This window comes from Aptenodytes patagonicus, chromosome 9 (assembly GCF_965638725.1).
Source record: "Aptenodytes patagonicus chromosome 9, bAptPat1.pri.cur, whole genome shotgun sequence".
NCBI classification, from domain to species: Eukaryota; Metazoa; Chordata; class Aves; order Sphenisciformes; family Spheniscidae; genus Aptenodytes; species Aptenodytes patagonicus.
In genome coordinates this window covers 3,037,949-3,058,992 of record NC_134957.1, presented here as the reverse complement: position 1 = coordinate 3,058,992, position 21,044 = coordinate 3,037,949, and the positions used below count along the sequence as shown (strand labels likewise).

At 41.1% G+C, this 21,044-nt stretch overlaps 1 protein-coding gene across 1 annotated transcript; it reads right to left on the bottom strand.

Moving 5' to 3' along the window:
* Nucleotides 1–455: 455 nt before the first annotated feature.
* On the bottom strand, nucleotides 456–20,912 carry ADGRG4 (adhesion G protein-coupled receptor G4). Its single transcript, XM_076347608.1, has 19 exons — nucleotides 20,866–20,912; nucleotides 20,279–20,318; nucleotides 19,663–19,688; nucleotides 18,314–18,462; nucleotides 17,254–17,386; nucleotides 16,623–16,741; nucleotides 15,349–15,559; nucleotides 12,764–12,929; nucleotides 12,491–12,640; nucleotides 11,553–11,672; nucleotides 9,753–9,798; nucleotides 8,776–8,879; nucleotides 7,275–7,396; nucleotides 6,204–6,472; nucleotides 4,886–4,979; nucleotides 3,540–3,829; nucleotides 2,887–2,988; nucleotides 1,322–1,483; nucleotides 456–657 (listed from the first exon to the last, which is right to left on the bottom strand). Exons 3-19 carry the CDS (start codon nucleotides 19,686–19,688, stop codon nucleotides 530–532), a joined length of 2,391 nt encoding a protein of 796 aa, XP_076203723.1. The 5' UTR covers nucleotides 20,279–20,318; nucleotides 20,866–20,912; the 3' UTR covers nucleotides 456–529.
* Nucleotides 20,913–21,044: the final 132 nt, after the last annotated feature.

Sequence of the window (21,044 nt, the reverse complement as noted above, 5' to 3'; positions counted from 1 at the left end):
AACTGAAAGGAACTTCTTGGAAAGCTGAGTCCAATTTCTTAATGTATAAGTTGATCAAATTCTATCTCAGAAAAAGTAAGGAAAGATACTGATTGAGGAGCCTAGACATCCATGCTTGATACAGTCAACTAACAGGCTCAAAAATATGACTTGAAACTCAGTATTATGGATATTAGGTTCTGAGGATAAGTATCAGATGAAGAAGGGAGCAGAGGGATGGCAGGAGGGTGTAAAGAGGAAAAAAAAAAGAGGACAGACTATGAGAAGGGCTAATGATGAAGCAGAGACTGTTTCCAGTCTCTGTTTAACATGAGGGCTAATCTTGGAAACACAGGGGGACCAAATCCTTATGTGGTCAGCACTGCCACTCCACTAAAGCCTAGAGAGTTGAATCGTGGGACGTTTTAGCTCTATAATTGTGTTCAGAGTGATAACTGTACACTAAAAGTAATTACTTAGATCAATGTTTATTTCTACATGCCACAAAAGAGAATCATCATTAGATAATCAGAAGGAAACAAATTCAGTATCAATGAAAAAATCTTGCTTTCTGTGGATAGTGCAGCCCCGTATCCATGGGTAGTATTCTTCGTGAACAAGGAGGTTTGGTCTCACCATCTTCTGCAGGTACAGCACTCGGGTTGTAATGAACTTCAGCTATGGAAAAGAATTAAGGAAAATTTTCCATGATTATAATTTGGTTTAATTTATTTAGAAAGAAACCTGTCTATGCACAGTTCACTGATTTAAGGTCTTTGGAGAAATAACAGAAATCAGCGTGCTTCCAAAAACAACCAGGAATGTTTGGTGCTTGGGTCAGAATTCCTACAAAGGCATCCCTTTTTCAGAATACGGGTCTGCAACGATTTCTCCATCTTGGAAGGCAAAATCTCCTGCTGGGATTCTTCTGGACTAAACAGGCTGACAGCAGGTCCTGTTCAGCTTTCTGTAACCCCCAAGATCTTTGCTCTTTTGGGAATGCATGAGATAGACAGGCTGTAGTGCTCCCTAACTGGAAGTAGGTCCTGTGAGAATGACAGCCAGCTGGCCCAGGGTAGAATATCTCTTGGGTGCCTAAGGTGGAGGCTGAGCAGAGAGTTCCCTTCCTTTTGGAGAAGAGCCATACCAGCATCTTAAGGGCTTTTTTACTTTCCTTAGTACAGCAAAAGCCACCTGTAACACAGCCATTAACCCCCAAATTAGGTCTGGCATAGACACAGCAGTGAAAGGTTTCCTGTTTATTTCCATTGGTTGGGATTTGACAGTCACCATATGGAACCTATTGCATTCTATTCTACGCAGTGCACGCTATTTTTCTTACCGATCCTAAAATTTATATCCAGAGAAGTCCTGGGGAGAAAATCTGAACCATTGAAAGTTGAGCTTGTTCCATTAGAATTTAGACTCCACAAAGCCTGGGACGGTGATTTGTGGTTTAAATGCCTTGGTGTAGATCCAGCAGTTGCACCTGACCCACTCCAGTCTGAAATCAGAGAGTGGAAGGCACAGGAATAAAATTCTGTACATGTGTCATGTCTCAAACTACTAGAGATCAGGGAGGAGAAAGGTCTGTTCTTGCTTCTTGGGCCACCCTTGTACCTGCCCTGAAGCTGTGCAGCACAACGCACAATTCCTGCTGTTAATTTTTACACTGGCTCTGTCACACTTGTGCAGGTGGGGCTGGATACCAGCAATTCAGTCTTCTATTTCCCCTTTAGGGACCCAATCTAGTAATACTAATTTGGATAAGGTCATACCGAAGCAGACAGGAGGCGCACAAAGGAGTGGAATGGCAGCCTTACCCTTATTGTATCGTACAGCATCGAGCTGGCTCGTGCTCAAGGGAGAATACTCTATGTGCTACTTAGACCTGAATTCCCCCTCTGCAAATGGAAAGCTACGTATTGGCAGCACACAATGCACAGGACTGCTGTGTACAGGACATATGTGTTCATACGGGATTTTCAGGCTGGCTTCCTGCAAAGACTAAACTGAGTTAGCTTCTCCTTGGTTATACCCATTCTTTATGTCAACTGATTTTGACAGACATACAGAGGTACTGAAGTTATTCAGCTCTTTCAGATTTCTGTGAAAAATCAGCATCACCGTGTTGGCCCAGAATAAGCCACAGCACGTGTTATTTCTTGCTGAGCTGGTAGATAGCAGAATCTTAGAATAACTCAGGTTGGAAGGGACCTTTGGGGGTCTTCACTCCAAACTCCTGCCCAGAGTTGGATCAGGCACCTCTCCAGATGAATTTTGACTCTCCAAGGAGAGAGACTATCTCCACTGCCTCTCTGGGCCACTGTCAGCTATTTAACTACCCTCATTGTGAAGAATCTTTTTCCTTGTATTTAATGGGAATTTTCCTAGCTGTGACTTGTGTCTGTTGCCTCTTGTCTTCTTGCTGTGCACCTCTGAGAAGAGCCTGTCTCTTCTCTATAACCACCCCTCAGATAGACAAACACAGCAATTACACCTCCCTTCTCCTTCCCCGGCTGAGCAAACCCAGCTCCCACACATAAAAAATAGCTACTAGTGTGTCCAATATCCTGCATAAGTTTCTGAATTCAGCTTTATGAAGACTGGAAGGCCACCAAAGACATAGCTCACATAATGGAATGCTGAATGGCATGTGAGAACAGAATTAGAGACCAAGCTGAAATCTTTTTCGGAAATCTACGTTTTTTACTGCATGCTGTCACCCCATCATCGTATCATATAAGCAGTTAATAGAAGAGGATAAGGACCTATTAAAGAACAATTATCCAATGCAATGCAGAAAGGCTATTGAGGGGAGCCTTACTTCTTAATGTAGAACAAATGTGACACCAGTAGCAGGCGAAGACTTATGAGTCGAGCTAAACAAAACCCCTCAATGCTTACCAGAATAATTACTCAGACGAAATCTTCCCCAGCAAAAGTGTACTCGGCACTGCTTCACTACTTCTTCCTTCATTAGGCAGTGAAACACAAAGATAAAGAACCCTAAAGAAGTAAGAAGAGAAATTCACAGGTTTTCAGGTGGATTCTCCAGCCTGCTGTCCCTTTTCTAAACTTTTTGTGTGCCACTCAGTTACCAGTATGTTACGTATGGGCAGAGCGATGGTCCCTGGGCCAGCATGATGCTGGCCCAGAATTGCACCGAGTCCTTTGTGCATATGAAAGGGTAATGGGAAGAGCTTGCTGCAGATTTGGTATAAGAATAATCTGCAAGTCACTGTAGATTCTATCAACCATTTTTATGCCCAGATGAAAAAGATTGTGCCAGCTCCTGAAAATATGCATTTATTTAGACCCATGTTTCAAGGGCATGAATTCATGTCTTCAATAGCATAGCTATCACAGCAATGCTATCTACACAACACTGTCATCCCCCTGCAATGGAGCTTCCCTATTAAAATAGCTGAACACTGTAACACAAAAGCTACATGAGCACTCCTCTTCCCCCATGCTTGAATTACATGATGTTACAAATTTACTTCTATTCCACAGTCCTAAACTGTTGTATTTATAGCAGTACTCCATTGAGAAATTACCTTGCAAGGTGTTAAAAATGCTGAAGAGATACAAGAAAAATATCCTCACTGCGCCCCAGGCAAAGAAGACAAAGCCCCAGGTTAAGCCCAAAAGGAACATCAAGCTGAAAGCACTTTTGAGGTCTTGGAGAAAACCTCGTTTCCAGAATCTGGATCTCTTTTGTGTCCTTGATTTCACGGACTGGATTTGAAGGAGAACAGTGATGAACATGGCTGTATTTGTCAAAAATATTAAGAAGACATAGGCCACAACGGAGATGTAAAACACTATGTTCTCTTGAATCCAGCAACTGCAAGAAAGGGAAGTATGTACTGAATAAGGAGTTTTGTGAGCAGTGAAACTAATGAAGCCTCGTATCCAAAATAAGTTTCCCATATGGTTCTCCAATACCCAGTAAGGGGCATTCCCTAATGCCTATTACTTTCCCCCAATAAAGGCACTCAGAGAATCTCTCCGCTTGCCTTTTTTATGGATGTTATAGAAATTCAATAACTTCAAGACTTTAATTTTCCTGCCAAATTCAAATAAACCTGACAGTTGTTTCACAACTTAACAAAGACACACTGCCTTAGGAAAACCAAGTTAAATATGACTTAATTAGGAGCCTAAATAATAGTAGAGCACAAAGATGAGCACTGGTTAGCTTCTCCTCGGACAGCAATTAGTGAGTTTTGCTCCCTTTTTGCTAAAGGTGGGTAACAATTTTCCCTCTGAGGTGTCATGGGTGTGTGTTGCCTCTCCGACAGGATAGAATTCAAATATTCCAGGTAATCTTCACCAACAAACGATCAGGTTGTGTGAAACAGAAAGCAGAGTAAAAAATGGAAGCCCTCTTTGCTATAAAACTCTTTTAAAAAAGGGTGAAAGAATGCAGTGTTTTCCCACTGGAAAAGTGAGGAGGTTGAGATGATTTAATAAAAGAATTCGAAATGAAGAAGAGACAGTGATGTGAATTGACATTAAAAAACCAGAAGCAAACGTGCAAAATACTAGAGCAATTATTCTTCCTTTAGGTTTTACCAGAAATCTAGAAGACGCAGGAGCATATACAAATGTCCCATCAGACTGAGTTAATGTCATGTAAAGAAAGAGGTTTTCCAGAAAGTAAAAATGGAGTTGACTGGCAGAAGCCCTCCCTGTCCCCAAGCCCAGTCCACTGACGTGAGAGTTACTCCGTGTAGTAGCCATACATCCAAATGATCCACTGAACCAGAACCACTAAAAGGAGAGGGTTAAGATGGAGGAGGAAAGACAAAAGCAAGAAAGAAGTTGTTGCCTTCTGGTTATTTCTTCTATCTTTGAGAAACTCTGGTGACCATCAAAAAGCTTAAAATATTATACTTACAAATTGCTGAATGGATTGCTCTCAGAAGGTGATCCACTGCCATAGAAGTCTTTATTTATAATGAGGAGAATAGTAATTACAACAGCTGGTATTCCTAATATGGAAGGCAAGAGAAAAAGAGATATTTAGATAAAAAAGATGAAATGGAGAATATGGAAAGATGTCAGATAATCTCTGATGAGTAATTACAGCAGACATGTACATCTTGGGATCAAACTCTAAAGCTCCTTGTGAAATGAGTGTAATTAAACGTGTGGCATAGCAGGTTTAATCTCCTTATTTACGTAAATTACAAATGAGTGGGCATAAAAATATCTGTGTTTGCAAAATGTTTGGGAGTGTTCAAACATCTCCAGAAGGGATCCAATCTGGTAAAATAAAACTGATTATTACGAAAAGCAGAGTGTCAAAAGATAAGCAGACCACAGCATTTTCCGTTAAGATCTGATAGAAACAGACATTTTGCAGACAGTGTTTTATCAGTCTTCCCTTCCACTCATTTCTCATTTCCCATATTTCTTTCAGTTCAGGCTTTTCTGTTGAGAGTGACTGCTGCCAACAACTCCGTTGCGGATGGCTGCCCCTGAGAACAATTATGTGTGACATTAAATCTAAGGATGGAGATGATGATGCACTGCACACTATTCAGAAGCCTAAAAACCCCTTTAAAACAGCGTCTAACGGCAACCGAAAAAACACAGATGAAATCCTGCTCTGGGTCAGTGCCTCTGATAACACCTTTTCTAACAGCTGAGCCAGCATTTTCAGTCCTTTTTGTTATGTTTCTCCCAAACAAGTCCCTGATGCTCAGTGCCTGGAGGAAAAGTGAATCAGTGAAGTCCTCAGGAGTGCTATAAATGAAAGCCAAATCCATCCCCGCAGGGGAATCATGCATAGAACAGCAGCTAAGGACACGAGGCCTGGAGAAGATCATCAAAATCTCCTCTGAGCATCACCAATGCAGGGGTGAAGGCTGTGGGCAGCTCATACTTCCTCAGGCCCACCCACTGATGTGAGGTACCATGATAAATCATTCCTGTGAAGAGCAGGAGGGGTAGGAAAGCAGTCCTTATGCCCACTTTCGCCTTTCCTTGCCTATGACCCTGTGCAGGGAGCAACAGGCACTTTCTGCTAATGTCTCCCTGGACAGAAGAAACTTAAGCTGAACCTGCCTGGGGGAAGGAATCCATCCTTACGGCTTAGGGTGTGCACCACATTTCTACTAGCTCAGTGTCCTAACTTACTTTTGCAAATATGCTCCTATCTTAGAGAAGTTAACAAGCACAGAAGTGGAGAAGGAAGACATCTGCTTACTTACCCCAGCCAGCAATACAGCATTTTAGGATGTACTTTGGGACATAAACGTTGAAAACTTTGACAAGAGCCAAATAAAAGTGAACAGACTCCAGGCACATCCACGTGAAAGCTGCAAGCAAGAAGTAGTGAAGAAGCACAGCCACGGTGATACAGAGACCCGGCTGGTTGAACGAGGACAGCCAGGAGTTCATGAGAAAGACCATGTTGAGCATCAGCAGTGAGGCACAAAGATTGAGCAGGATTTTTGAAGGATTGTCTCTCCGCAGCTTTCTAAAAAGAAGGGGAAAGTCCACGAGGTTATCATTGCATGAGCTGTGCTGGGTACATTCGCTAATGCAAAGTAGCACAAATGTGTATTCAGCATATTACAAATTGGCTTTCTGTCGTGTAAGTTGTGTCTACCTTAGTGTTTTATATCAAATCACTGGTGTGTTTTTGAAGCAGATCTCCCAGCCTGAAAAAGCAGAGCTTCTATATACATGGAGACCTGCTAGGTTTTTCCACACTTGGTGGAGGAGAGACAGACTTAACATCATCTTTTTACTACTGCGTCAAATATTATTGTTATTGCAATATTACTGGATTATGAAAGCACCCACAGTTACCTAAGTCTAGGGCCCCATCGTGCCAGGATGGCACTGGCACATACAGTATAAAACGAAACCTATCCAAAAGGACAAAACACAAGAAAGACCAAGAGCAAGAGAAGAGAAAAGTTTCCCTATTTTACTGTTGATATCATCCAATGTAGAGTCTATATACAGGGAATATTCCAGATTGCTGATATGATATCTTACCCATGTCCATGGGTAAATCTATGAAATGATAGAAATTTAGGAACATAGAAGTTGCTGAACAGTTCCGACTGGTGCTTGTATTGAAGCATGAGTATTTGAATCCCTCTTACTTCACCACAGTCACAGGTCAAAATAAAGCAATATTTATACTGTCAGCTCTCAGTCCTCCCTCCTAGGCATCACAGCATCAGATATTACCAAACATTCTGATAGTTGCTGCAAATTCATTATTGCTAAAATATTAAAAGCGATATAAGAAAAAGGATCAGACTTACTCAAGGGCTAGATATGTCACCAGTGTTACACCCAAAAAAAGGGAAGAAGCACCACATCCTGCATAGCTTATCAGAGTTAATATACGATCATGTGTGATATCTATCTCTGTCCGGGACAAGTCCTATGTTACAAGATAAAGAATCACAGTTGTTTGCCATAACAGATAAAGAAAATTGCTTTCCACATTTTCACATTGATAAAGAAATCAATTTCTGTTCTGCTTACTGCTACTTTTGCAGGGTTTCCGTTAATATTTTTATGCGTTTCTTAATGTATAGTCCTACAGAATATCCAAACTAGTAAAAATACGCAGTAATAAGTTGTGAGGCTAGAAAAGCTGTACTTCAGAAACCACAGATTCAACAAGGATTCTAGGATCTTGCCAAAATTATTCCCTGGGAGCTCACTTTGCAGGAGAAACTCTACTTTGTGTCAATGGCAGCTGCCACACTTGGGAACTGCACAAACCTGCTAAATGTCTTGGAGCATGGGAGGATCCTGCACATCCAGAAAGCATCCCTCCGCAAAAATCACCCGGGAGGCTGGGCCCTGCTTCTCCACAGCTGCTGCCAGGTGTAATATTGAGAGGATTTTGTTGTCCCCTGCCACAGTTTCTCTTCTATTTGGTGAAACTTCAAACCTCAGACTGGTAACCTACCTCTCTGATGTACAATCGACGGTGCTGTTAAATACTGGTAACTGTGCTGATTACTGAAGTGGCAGTGCAGAAGAGGTGTGATCTTAAAATCAGACTGAATTCTCTTTGCTTGAATGGAAACTTTAGCAAGTTGACTGAAATCTAAATTCTTTCCTGTAGAAGTCGCATTTTTACTACCAGGGAGGGCTTTCGCGCCTCTCTGGGAGCAGGGTAATGCTGACCTCTAGGGGAAGCTGGGCAAGCATCCGAAGGCAAAGGGATGGCCTTACCCCGTCGTGTAGGTTGTATCCTACTGGGATTAGACAACTTTAATCTACTCAGTTTGCTTTGAACTTGCCTAACACTTCGCATTTGTTGCGGCCCATTCTCAGGCAGTCATCCCATTTTTTGACATTCAACTTTTAGAGGCAGTTTTCTCTGTATTACAGAGAAATAAGAGACGATAGCAGCTAATGACATCTCCCATATTTATATCAAACTTCCCTTTCTGATGGAGCCTAGATAAAACTTTCAGAAAGATGTAATGCCATTAGTTGCCACTGGCAGGTAATAAATTTAACACAGTATTTCCAATGCAGCAAACAAAACGTTAACGTTGATTAAGTTACATTGCAAAGAAGTACAAACTACATCTGTAAAATGAATTTGCCTTGAAGCAAGTGACATTTAGAGGATGTTATACCATAAAAATTATTATAAGCGTTTTGTTTGTTATTACTGATTTTGGCAAAATTGCAGATATCAGGTTGTATAGATACGAATCTCCCATCTCTCCCCAAAACTAGCGATGACTTTCTTTAGTGCCACGGGACTTTTTTGGAGATGATTCACGGAGTACTTACCAGTAGGACTCCAAAATGGGTAAGATGGTTACAAAAACAGATTGTGTAATTCATATCTGTATATTCCATTTCACACCCCGATGTATTCCAACCACCCAGTCCATCTGTGTAATAGAGAAAAAGGGATTTTTAAGCAGAGTTAGTCATGCTCAGTCATTTATAGCTCTGCAGCATGCAGAATGTGTGAATATGAGCTCAAGTTAGTACAGATTGCAGGGTCATTTAGCAGCACACAAGTGAGATTTCACACAGGAACACATCTTTTATAGTTGCCTGCGAACCTCAAAACTTGGATGAAAGCCTTTGGTGGAATGAAGAAATATTTAAAGTCATTTACATGCCTGCACACGGAGAAAGCAGGAAGGTAAGGAAAAGTGTGCTGGACTAGATTATGCTGCAGGGTTTGGAAACACAGAAGGCAAGAAATATTTACAGGGCAGAGGATTTGTTTAGGCAGAGTGTAGCATTGAAAAAGCCAGATCTTCCCTGGTAGGTTTGAATTTATGACCCTATTTATGTGGCGTGTATGACATATTCAGAAGCTAACCTTCTGATTTAAAAAATATATATATTCTAACACCAATAATTGCAGAGAAAAACCTCTCCCACGTGTTCTGAGTTAACCCAATACACACTTCTCTTTCTGTGTCTGTTGACTCTCTGAGCCATATTCAAGACTTGACCACAGCAAAGCCCCCACTGACTTCCCTGAGCTGTGAGAAATCATCTGATGTTTCATTGCATTTCTGCTTTTTTCTTAGACTAAGTCTTCTTATTCGTGTAGATGCACCATTGTACAATGCCAGACACGTATCCCCTAGTAGTAACACTGATTACTGAGGTATCAACGCCAATGGAAACCAGAAACACAGACACAACAGGACAGCCTCAAAGTTTCAAGCTGAAATGTCAAGGAGCCAAAGGCCCTGGGAGGCTGGTGACAGAGCAAGCGTGGCAGCTCTGTAAATAGCACTTACCGTTCTTCTGAAAGTCCCAAAAGACGCAGTGCACTGCTGCATTACCCTGAAAGCAGAGAAAAAGGAGGCTGTGACATTTATTCAGTACGTCTGTACACCGCCTGCACTTGCAGACGGTGCATCTTGCCTGTAGTCAGGGTTTATAACTAAGGCAGTTTGATTCGATTTCCTCTCTACTGCTCGACGAGAAAGCCCACTGATCTCTGCGATTATTTGCATGGTGGTGCTGCATAGGGTCTGTAAGTCACTGGAGATGCCAGCAGTTCAGGGGCAGTTGGACACTTGGTCATTGGGAACTGGCTGGGATATCGGCCATCTCATCCATGGCACTGAAAACCAGCAGAGGGTCGCAATTTTTGCCTTCCCCTTTACCGAGGGAAGTCCTGGGAGTCGGTGATTTTCCCAGTTTTACCAGTCTTTCTGTATCTTGTAGTCTTTTAAGGACAGCAGAAAATCTGACAAGTTGTCCAGCTTAGGCCGATTCCTATGTCTAATCTCATTGGCTTCATGTGGTATCTGAGATGTCATGCCAAATTACTGGTGAAATTCGAAAGTTATGACTAAGACCTAGAATAACAACCTGAGAGTTTATACAATAATAATAAAAAACCCCAAACAATTCTTGACACAAGAAAACCTTTATTTTAGAATTTCAGCGTTTCCTCTCTCTCTCTCTCTCTCTGAAACCAGGCAGGGAAGACACCTAAGAGAAAATAAAGCTTGCCTGCATATTGCAAACAGCTGAACAGATTTAAATGGGTATTCAATGCAATGTTTTCCCTTGGGGACATTCTAGTTTATTACTCATAATGCTGCAGCAAACTTTCCCAAGGCACAGATTAATTTTCTTTTATTATTAATAAAGTTTAATAAAGCATAGAGTTTACAGGAAGCCACCCTAACAGATAAGCTGTTAAGACGTGTGATCTGTAGACTGTCAAATATAATTAGGCAGAGAGCCAAAGATGTAGGTTAGGATGATATCTCATTAAATATTTAATTAGGATATTTTTAAAAGGTCGAGGAAAAAAAATCTGAGAAGTGCCAGATGGCCTGGTGGAGTAAAAATGACGGAAGAGGGGGGATATCTAGATGAAATTTCTGGGTATATATTACTTGCTAGAACTGAATGGAAAGAGCATATTGCCATAAAAGCAGCATTTTCAAGCTCTTATTAACTTGAACTTTAATCAAATTCATCTTACTGAATAATTTTGTTCTGCCCTGAGTTTGCGATATATTTGTGTGGAGGCTGGACCATAAACATTGGCAACACAAAAATGCTAAGGTGGAACTCAGTCCACAAGTTTCACCCATGCCCATTTAAAAATAATTTAAAATAGATTTTAGTTTTGAAACATCATTTTCAAACAAAACAAAGCAAATTAATTTTGAAAACATCTATGCAATGTTTTGATTTTTTTGAAATTTACCTCTTTTTGTGACTAAAACAATTTGCTAAATTCGGAGCAACTACAAATCATTTCAGTCAAATCCAAAACCTGCCATTTTTTAGCAAATAAACTATTCCTTGAAAAAAGTTGTCCAGATCAAAACAAGGAAACAATGAAAACGTCCCTTGCTGCTGAGCATGGATTTAGAGTGGAGACACAAGCTTTACTAACCTGCAGGAATTAAACACTGAGATCTGTGTGGTCTGTCAATGTTTTGGTTGATATATCATGGAGAGGTCAGGCAGCAAAGTGTTTTAAGCTTATTTCTCCTGTTGCCAGTTTATTGTAAGGCTAAGTGAAATAGGCTCTACTTCAACACGTCTCTGATGAAATGAACACATCCTACCGTATTTTGGTCTATGTGCTGAAGAGTAATAGTCACAGGCTCATTAAGGTTCTGAATTGATGTGTTTTCAATGCTGGCACTCACGACATAAGTATTCAACCTCTCCTTTAAACTGTCATCCTGCAGTGGAAAAATACACGCGTGCAAAAAATGCCAAGTCATTTCAGTTACCAGCAATCCTGCTTTTCCCTGCTTCCTTTTTTAAAAATTGTATTGGAAATGCTGATCCGCTAAACACCATGGGATGCCTGAGGTAATTTAGCTACTTGCTACTACATTAGCAAATGTAGTTAGTTGCAAATTTAGGGACAGTCTCCACATCAGCTGAAGCAGAACAGAGTTTCAGATGCATCAGCTGGATTGAGAAAGCTGTATAATCATTTCAGTACATCACAACATCCAGTTGTACATCATTAGGCTCATTAGACAGTAGACACAATTGTGAATGCTTCTTCTGTGTGAAAAGCATTGCTCAGCACACTGTATGCTCCACCATACCAAAAGAACACTCACCCACCCCCCCGAGTTAAGAAAACAGAGCAAATACTAGAATAGTCCTAAATGCTGCATATCAGTGCTGCTATTCTTTTGATGGAGACGTAAATCTTGACATTATTTTCATGATATTTGACATGTACTATGCATGTTCCTTAAGCAAGAGCTCACTATCAGAGGAAGATTAGGGCATGTTCTTTTCCTACAGAAGAGCAGTATTGGAATAAAGCATCATCTACAGAAAATGAACAAGAAGTCTAAGGTCTGCAGACACCTCTCAGAGCATCATTGCTACAGCAAAGGTTTTGCTGCCTGAGTACGTTTTCCCTGCACGTTTCTTAGTGCTCCATCAGTCTGACGCCCAGAACAGATGACGCTATTGCGTTTTTTCTTGTATTACTATTATTACTGCCGTGTTAGCGTTTGTTAGGAGTCGTAGTTACCGCAAAGAGTGAAGTAGTGCCAAAAAACTTAAACTGGATCTTTGAACGCTTGTCTGGGTCAGAGTGCTCGATCCCTAAGAACTTCTTCAGTGATTTTGGCAAAAACACCGAGGCCAGGGCCTTTTTGAAAGGGTATTCTTGAACATTGATCTGCAGGAGAGAGAGATGTCATGCTCAGAGCTGCCTTCCTCAGGTCAAATACACAACGGTACAAAATAGCAGGAGGATTGTCTGGTTTAGTCAGTCATCCCTGAGATGATACTTTACTCTCACCTTGAGATCCACGCCTCTGTCATAGGAGGTAACGCCAAAAGCCAGTCCTCCAAACACGCTGGGATCTGGACGCATCACCAGCAAAGCCAAGGAAGTGATTATGACCGACGTATTTCTTTCTGTGTAAGTCACCTTATAACCTATCTCCTCGGTTGTCTTCAGGATACTTTACCAAGAGCAACAGCAAGAAAAAAAAAAAAAGATACATCTCTTGAAATGTTCTCCTGGCTTCATAATACGCAGTCAGGAGACAATCAGCTAAAAGCCTCTGCTCCGATTTATGATCACAAGGAGCAATCACTAGAGCAGAACAGGTCCATTTTGGGGTAGATGGCATTTTGTCTGGCACAGGGTCAAGTGATAGCAAGCAATTGAGTTAGCATGTTTGAGTAAGCCAAAACTCTGGCAGGTGGAAGATACCGTCCTGTGGGGACAACATGAGGTGGTTCTGGGAAGAACTGAGTCAAAATTCACACCCAGTCAAATACTGCATTTCATCTGGAAGGCAGTAACTTGTAAAACCTGCTAATTTGATTATTTGCAATCATTTACTTGTACCCTCAGGTAAAATATCAGAGCCAGAGTAATTTAGTCTGCAAGGGAGCTCTGGAGGTCTGCCATCCAACTCCCCACCTCCCCCAGGCAGGGCATACTTTAAAGGTAGGTCAGCTTGCTCAGGGTCTTGTCCTTGCTCTGAATATCTCTGAGGATGGAGATTTCACAGGCTTTCTGAGCCCTCTTCTCAGTGTTTCAGGTTTTTTTCTAAGTAGAGAGAAGAGGGTGGATTCCAAAGGAAGCAGCAAATTAGGGTTGTTTAATGCTTATGGGTATTAAAAGAGTCAGAGACAGCTCCGCATCCTGTTTGGCCTCCCTTAAGGCTGTTCAGCAGTATGCAAGAAGGGATAATACTCTGTTGAAAATGTGTATGACAGCTGACCCCGTCAGGCTAAAGGCAAACCTTCCTGTCCTCCTTTGGTCTGGTGTTATCTTCATGCATATTTTGTGCGACACACAGACACACAAGGACCCCCACGGGATCCTTTCAGCCACAGCTGCCTGTCTGGAGTTCCACTTCCTCAAAATACCTGGGATCCAAAATTTCTACAGAGGCCTGAAGGAAGGAGCATAATAGCTCTTGTGAGGATATCATGCTAGCTCTCGTCAGGTATCATCACAGTGGTCGTGTTCTTCTGAGGTCTGATTTATGGAAAAATTAAAATACCTAAGATTCTCCTGTCCATAAAAGTTGTAAAGACTTTTTTATTACAATTTGTACATACCAGCTCCATCTCCATTAAGGATCAGGAATCCAGGGTCTATTAGAATATCATCCTTGTCCCTAAAACCTTACATTTCACAGGAGGAGAATTCAAAGTAATGGATATTTTGCTTAAAAAACCCCACAGCCTATTTGAGAAGGCAGAGGTGTTGAGTGCTGGCAGCTATCACAGCCCCCACTCCACACACTGCAGTGCGGTAGACTTTGAAGAGAGAGCATACAGCCAAAAGGATCACGATGCTACTCAATACTTTCTCTCTGGCAGATTTTCTAAGCTATTTTTGGCTACTCCTCCTTGCGGATTCCTGAGTTTGAAAAGGCAATGCATAGTCGTCCAGTACAAATAACTGGGCTGTTGCGTAGTCTATGCCCCACCTAGAACTTAAGTGGAAAGTTCATTTTTCTTGCTTTTTATATTTCTTATTTTAATATTTCCTATTAAAATATTGTTTTACTTCAAGTGAGAGAAAATTGCAGATAGGCAGAGTCTTTAAAATGAGAGATGTTGAAAGGCTTTTTAATATGATGAACACCGCATCTCTTACACTGTTGGTTAGCATTGGATTTGCCAGTGCAAAGTAGAATAATCTTTCCTATTTGGAGGTTCAGGCCATGCAGTGAGAAGTGGGTAAGCTGTCTTGCCCAAATCAGAAATGAGTAAACTCTGTTTAGTCAAATGTACTTGCATTTGCCTTTGTAAAGGCTGGCAGTAGTTTTCTGAACAGTGTGCTGCTCAGCAACAGAAGCCAGACATTTCAAAAACAGGTAGTTGAGTTACCTTTAAGATCTCAAAGGAGAGAGATGTTTTTAAAGTTATCTAGCAACCTCGATTTTAGCATGTGTGAGAATCACATAATGGACGTAGGATCCTAAATGTAGATTTTGAAGTCTAACGTTGAATAGCTATGTTTGAAAAATCTTTATCAGCACAGGTACAGCACTCCAGCCTGCCGTGCTGGTGGAACAGACACGTGTCTCCAGGCTGACCTGCCAACAGACCTCACTGCTGAGCTGTAAAGATCACCTCTGAGATGAGACGGCAGCTAGACAGTCTCCCTGATCTGCCTCCAGGCTGAGATGCCCATAGAGAACAACTCTGTGATGGTGACTTCTGCAGAACTGGTTCTGGTAAAAGCACCTTTGACAACACAATACCCAATCTCTACTGCTAAGAACCACAAACATGTTTAAGATCCAAGCACAGAAATTGCTAACTCTTGTGGTGATATTTTAATAGACTGAATGAATTACTCCATAGTGCCGTTTTAGCTTAGGAAGCCGCTTCTGGGCAAGTTATCTTACTTACCTATTGGTCATTTTTCTAATGTTCTGATCTTCTATTTCTTGCAGCAAAATATAGTTTAGTATAGACAATATAGTCTCTGCAAGTGTCATGCTCGTATCTGCAAGCCTTACGATATCAGAAATTTTACTTGCAATGATTTCTAATTCTTCCATATGCAGTGTTGCATCTGGCAAGAGGTATAAAATATGCTGTACAACATCTTGTGCATTCTCTGAAAAAAAAGAAAGCACAGATGATTTATGTGGCATAGCTATATGTCTAGCTATATAGCTACATGTCTCTATGTTAAAGCAAGGAGTTAGTCTGCTTCTCCTCTCTTTCCATATGGTCATAATGCTTCTGATCTATTACAAAACCATGTCCTATGAATAAGTCAGTAAGCCCTCAACATGTCAATGAAACTGGCAAAAACTTCAAAGTAAAATCTGGATATCTCAGGTTGTATTTTAAAGGAAGAAAACAATGTACTTGTCATAAGAATATTATCACCTGCTTTTGGATTATGAAGATTATCTGTAAATAATACTTGCTTTTAACTTTGGTCACGTTTACAAGCATTTGTGAGTTCAAAATTACACAAGATCCGCCCCTCTCCCCAAATGCTGCTTAAATGGTATAGCAGCAAAAGCAAACTCTGAATGGTATAGTTTGAAAAGTTGTATTTGCCATTCATCATCTCACCATCCTTCTATAATTTTTTTATAGAAGCAGAGTTTTACACCCTGGGAGTCAGACAGACTGTATGCAACTGCAGATATCGTTCAATGATCTATTATTTGATGCCACTGCTGAGTAGGTGGATAAGCTGTGGTATTGTTTTTGTTCACCATTCAAACAACTTGCACTGTTTGACATAGCTTAAAAAGATATAATCAGGTGGTAAAGGTCACCTTATAGCTTACATGAATTACAGCACAAACTTTTCAAATCCATACACTGATTGGTGCTTCTTTGTATGAGATATTATGAACTAATTTGATGTGGTAACAGAGAGAGTATAGACAGGCAAAACCTGTCACATTATTCATTGGTTATTTACTTAGTTCTAAATCTAAGTGTAGGATTTGAGACAAGTCTTCAAAGTGCTAGGTAGAGAAATTTGAAGCACCTGCAAAATTCATCTACGTTAAAAGCACTTTAAGATGACCAGGTGAGTAGGATGCACATAAAACCACCTTGTCGCTTCAGTTCTTCAGATGTCCAACATAAGCATTATCTGAGAATAATTATTTTTACTTTGATTCACTGTGTCACTGAAGTATCTGGTGCCTTACCTTCTGTTATCTTGATATCATGGAGGTCTAAAATACTATTTGGAAGTTCTTCCAGTAATTTACATTCAGTCATATTTGGTTTCTTCCAGAAAGCTTGCTCAAGTTCAATATTAATTGCACTGAAAAATGAAAACAGTGTACATTGTTACAAGAAAAAAATATATAATAGTTGATGTTTCTCGTATTTCCCATTTAAGTGGCTAAGAATATAATTAATTAGCCCAATTTTGAAAACTGACTTGCAAGTCAGATCTGACTTAGCACTCATTTAGCAGAGTGGGAGCAGGGCCCAAACGCCAGAGCAATTTGAAATGCATCTGGAGGTGCTGGAGGGCAGAGCGCCATGAATGGATGGCACAGAATGCTACAGTGCATCTGTTTCCCCTCCCTGCTCAAGCAGAAAGTCAGCTTCCTGCTATTCTGGCTTGCACTTGCTGCAGGTGATGGAAATGATGCAACACTCCCTTTTCCTGCAGCCCATGCTGGACTGGCCCTGTATACTTTGCATCTTCCTTGGCATGGCACTGCTGCGTGCCATGACAGACTACCATCTGGTTTCCCATCACACAAAGCCTGGTGCTCCCTCCTGTTTCCCATGCAAGAACCAAAATGAGATGATCTCATCACTCACCAACTCCTTCGAGCAGACTGCAGAGGGTTTTTCTTGCAGCTGACCTCTGCTTTGGTAGCTGGACTTGTTGGCGGCCAGGAATAATTCCCCTTGTAGGTTGTGTGTGAAAAGCTTTCTGGGCAATCCATTAGTGCTGAGGAAGAAATACATAAAAGCTCTTTAAAAAGATTTAATAGTCAAAAAGAAGACCCCCTGACACCCAGGGGCCCAGCTGTTCTCTGGACCTCCTTTCCTGATGGGACTGAGCAGTAATTTGCAGACTGGATAGGAGTATTTTACAAGTTTATTGGCTGCAAGAAAACATTTTGCTTAAATATTTCACCTGTTCTTCTATGACCTTCTTCTCTTTTGTTTGACAAAGTCACTTCTCAGGTAGAGGGTTAGTTTCCCAGCATCACAAACCGTATTTAATGACAGTACATCCTGCAGGCTTCTCTAATCTATCTGAAGGTGCTTTCACGCTGCCCCTCAATGTCTTTCCTCCAGGCTTGTAGTTCTATTGTCTGCAGCTGATCTTTTGTAAGTCTTTGGTATAAAACGTGGTTTTGAATTTCAGGTACAGTCTGTTAGCTCTTATCTCTGGCTTACTTCTGTATTTTAAGGAGCGATAGAGATTGTAACCAAACCAACAAAGAGATTATTTGCAATTTGAGACTTGATCCCATCTGCACTGGCATTAAGAGCATGTCCGCAATGGGTTTGGTTTCGGTGTTTGGCTCTGGCCTCCCTCAATAGCCATGCTCTGGGACACCGGCTGTGAGCAGGAGCTCCTGGGTTTGCAGCTGCATCAGCCTGACCTTCCCTTCATTGCAAAGGTGCTCAGACCTGCCTTGGCACCAGGATTCAAGTTTTAGCTTACCTCCGTTTGTCTGGAACCCAAGTTTTTCATCTTGCTGTCATTGCATGATGTTCTACAGCTTGTGCATTGGATGAGGTCAGTCTGGCTACTTGCAAGGAGGTTTTCTAGCCTAACCTCTCCACAAAATTTAAATTTGATAAAAGACTTGTAGCCAGAATTACAAAGCATATGATCTCCAATGAGGTTTTAATGAAGTATTACCTATTGGCTTGACAGCCACATCTTCAGGTTTCACATATAAGGATAATGGTCCCTCTTCATAAGTGTCATTCAACAACTGTTTGAGCTTGAGACTCAGCACTTCTTGTATTTCAAGTGATGTGGCCTTTATAATGGCCTTACAGACGTAGCTACAAATATAATACACAAACAAGGCCGCCATATTAGTAACATTTCACAATTATAAGTGGCTACAAAATTAAGGAGTAACCCAGAAAATTATATTGAATTGGATAATTTATGTATGTATTTTGTTCACCATAAGTGCAGTCCTATGGTAAATGTCAGCAAATGCCACTTCTTATGTATACTAGTACCTTATCGCTGGAAATGCTTTCTAAAGTACAAGTTATTGGGAATACAGGTAGAAGAATCTATTTCCAGTTTCATGGTAAATACCTCAAAAGGTTTCCTAATCACGTTATCTCGGCAAAGGAACATCTCTGTCACAAGTAAGCGTTTTTCAACCATGTTTTAAAGTTTGGAGCGAGCTAGTCATAAAATGATGAGGTGCTTGAGTACCCCTGTGTCCAAACAGAGGTGGCAAACTCCAAGGCTCCCTGGAAAACTGAGATTTAACCAAGTGCTTTCAGTATCTCCACTGGATTACAGCTTTTTTTCCTCAAAACAGCTATTCTTCTGGATAACTATGTTTGCTGACTTTAGGAGGTTTAGAAAGACTGTATCTTTCCTTGAGTGGCTTCAGACATGGCAGAAAGAAGCAAGAAGCCAGCTTTCAGTTGCGGGTGGATCACCTCAATGGGCCTCTAATTTAATTGAGGGCTAACGAGTGAGATTTCCTTAGGACTGGGATGTTTCAAGTGTTTCCAACTCACTCCTGTCTCTACATGGTTGTCCCCACTCAGCATGGCCTTTGTAAACCATTTGCAACCCCTTGAAAGTGATGGGAACCCAGCTCCCCTTCCTCTTCTGGCCTGTCAGAAGGCAATTAGGATTTCATGCAGAAGAGGTGCAGGACTCATCCTGGCAGCCTTCTGGGGCACAGTCCACTCTCTGTTCTGGCCCCAGTGAAGGATACTGCTCACAGCCCGCTCTTACAGTGCAGCACAAACCTCCCAGCTTGCCATGGCAGCACTTTGAGCCTCCCAAGATATGCGGTATGAGAGGGAAACCTTGGACGCTCAAATACATTTCCCCAAGTCAAGCATTACTGTGGTTCTGACTCCACATGTGCTTTTCTGTTTTATACAACTAAAGGTTCTACAGTTACTCTGAAACTAAAACAGCCGAGGAGGGGTATAATTCCTCCTCATCCTAAAAATGAAATCAGTAGAAACTAGGGAAACCCAGTTCATAATCATGGGTCTTACCTTTGTGACATCTGCTTTACCATCATCTTCAGTTCGCACAGAAGGACACAAAAAGTTAGAAGCTGGTTAGAATCAACTGGCGCAAGTTGATTTTAAGGAAAGCAAACAGCAGAAACTCAGTGTGTTCATTAAAATAGAGCCTATTGCTTTAAATGTTATTGGGACCTGACTCTCTAGATTAGCCTTTGTTTCACAGTACTTCTAGAGGTACATCAGGAGAAAACAGAACCTCATAGTGCATTGATGCTGCCTCATGCAGACAGCAGAGCAGATCTGTATTTAACGCTGATCAATGAGTGTGCTCACCAGAAGGCTATCGCAAAGTAGACTGCTTGCAGGTAGTGCTGGGCACATCCAGCATTCCTTTGTCTGCACAGAACGTGCAGACAAACATATCTATTTGATATCTATTTGATATCTATTGATATCTATTGAGACACAGTGGCTCTCCAGCCCAACTATTTACATGGAGTACATCTACCATATTGAAGGTCAATATTTATATAATTTCAACAAAACACAATAGCATTAGCATTTAGACCATGCAACTACTATATCCTCTATGCAGAGATAAGAAAAAGTAAGTTTTTAAATCAGAAAATAACAAATTACATACATGAGCCCTCTTATAGACACTGCTTTGTGGATAATTACCCCTGCAAGCAAAAGAGAATAGAATAATTATTTCATAGTAAGCATGTAAATATAACATGCTCCATTCTACTGTCACCTAAAAAAAATATCTTGCGACCACCATGAGCCAGTAGTACTAATGTGAACGAACCCTGCAGGTACCAGCACTCTGCCCTACTTTCCATCTCCTGCAAGTAACAATTTCTGTACTTTTTGAATTTCCAGGATGGCATACCAGATATATCAGCCCACCTGACTCATTGCTCACACACTGCAGAGGCAGCAAAGGTTTCATCTTCATCATGAACCAATATATATGGCCAAAGATGAGGTCTCAGTTTGGCAGCAGCTACCTGCCTTGCATTAGGCAGGATATATATTTTCAGGTGAATGAGCCCAGTAAACAAAACGTGGGCGTTCCACATGATCGCAGTTGTACAGGTCTGGGGGTTTGGTTTACACCCTTGTCACGGGACTGGCCAGTTGTGAAATGGGTATTTGGAACCTGGCTACAATTTTGCTCAAAGGACAGAGGGCCAAGGTGACACCACTATACAGCCAGAGGCTTACCTGACTTTAAAGTTTGTCACAACAAATTCTTCTCCAGTAAATATGATACTAAACTGGAAAGAAAACAATAACATTTTTATTAACTTGATTTATCGATACTTTATCTAGACCTGCTTGTAAATTTAGAATTGTCATCAAAATTCTAAATCCTGATGAAAATGGCTAAAATTTTTTGCAAA

Bases quoted from the DNA above. Each gene is read 5' to 3' on its own strand.
- ADGRG4 (XM_076347608.1), bottom strand. From the start codon at position 19,688: ATGATGGTAAAGCAGATGTCACAAAG. The intron at 9,799-11,552 runs GTAGGATGTGTT...CTCTGCTTTCAG, and splicing joins AGCACATAGACCAAAATACG to GGTAATGCAGCAGTGCACTG. The intron at 658-1,321 runs GTAAGAAAAATA...TCTTTTCCATAG, and splicing joins GGATATAAATTTTAGGATCG to CTGAAGTTCATTACAACCCG.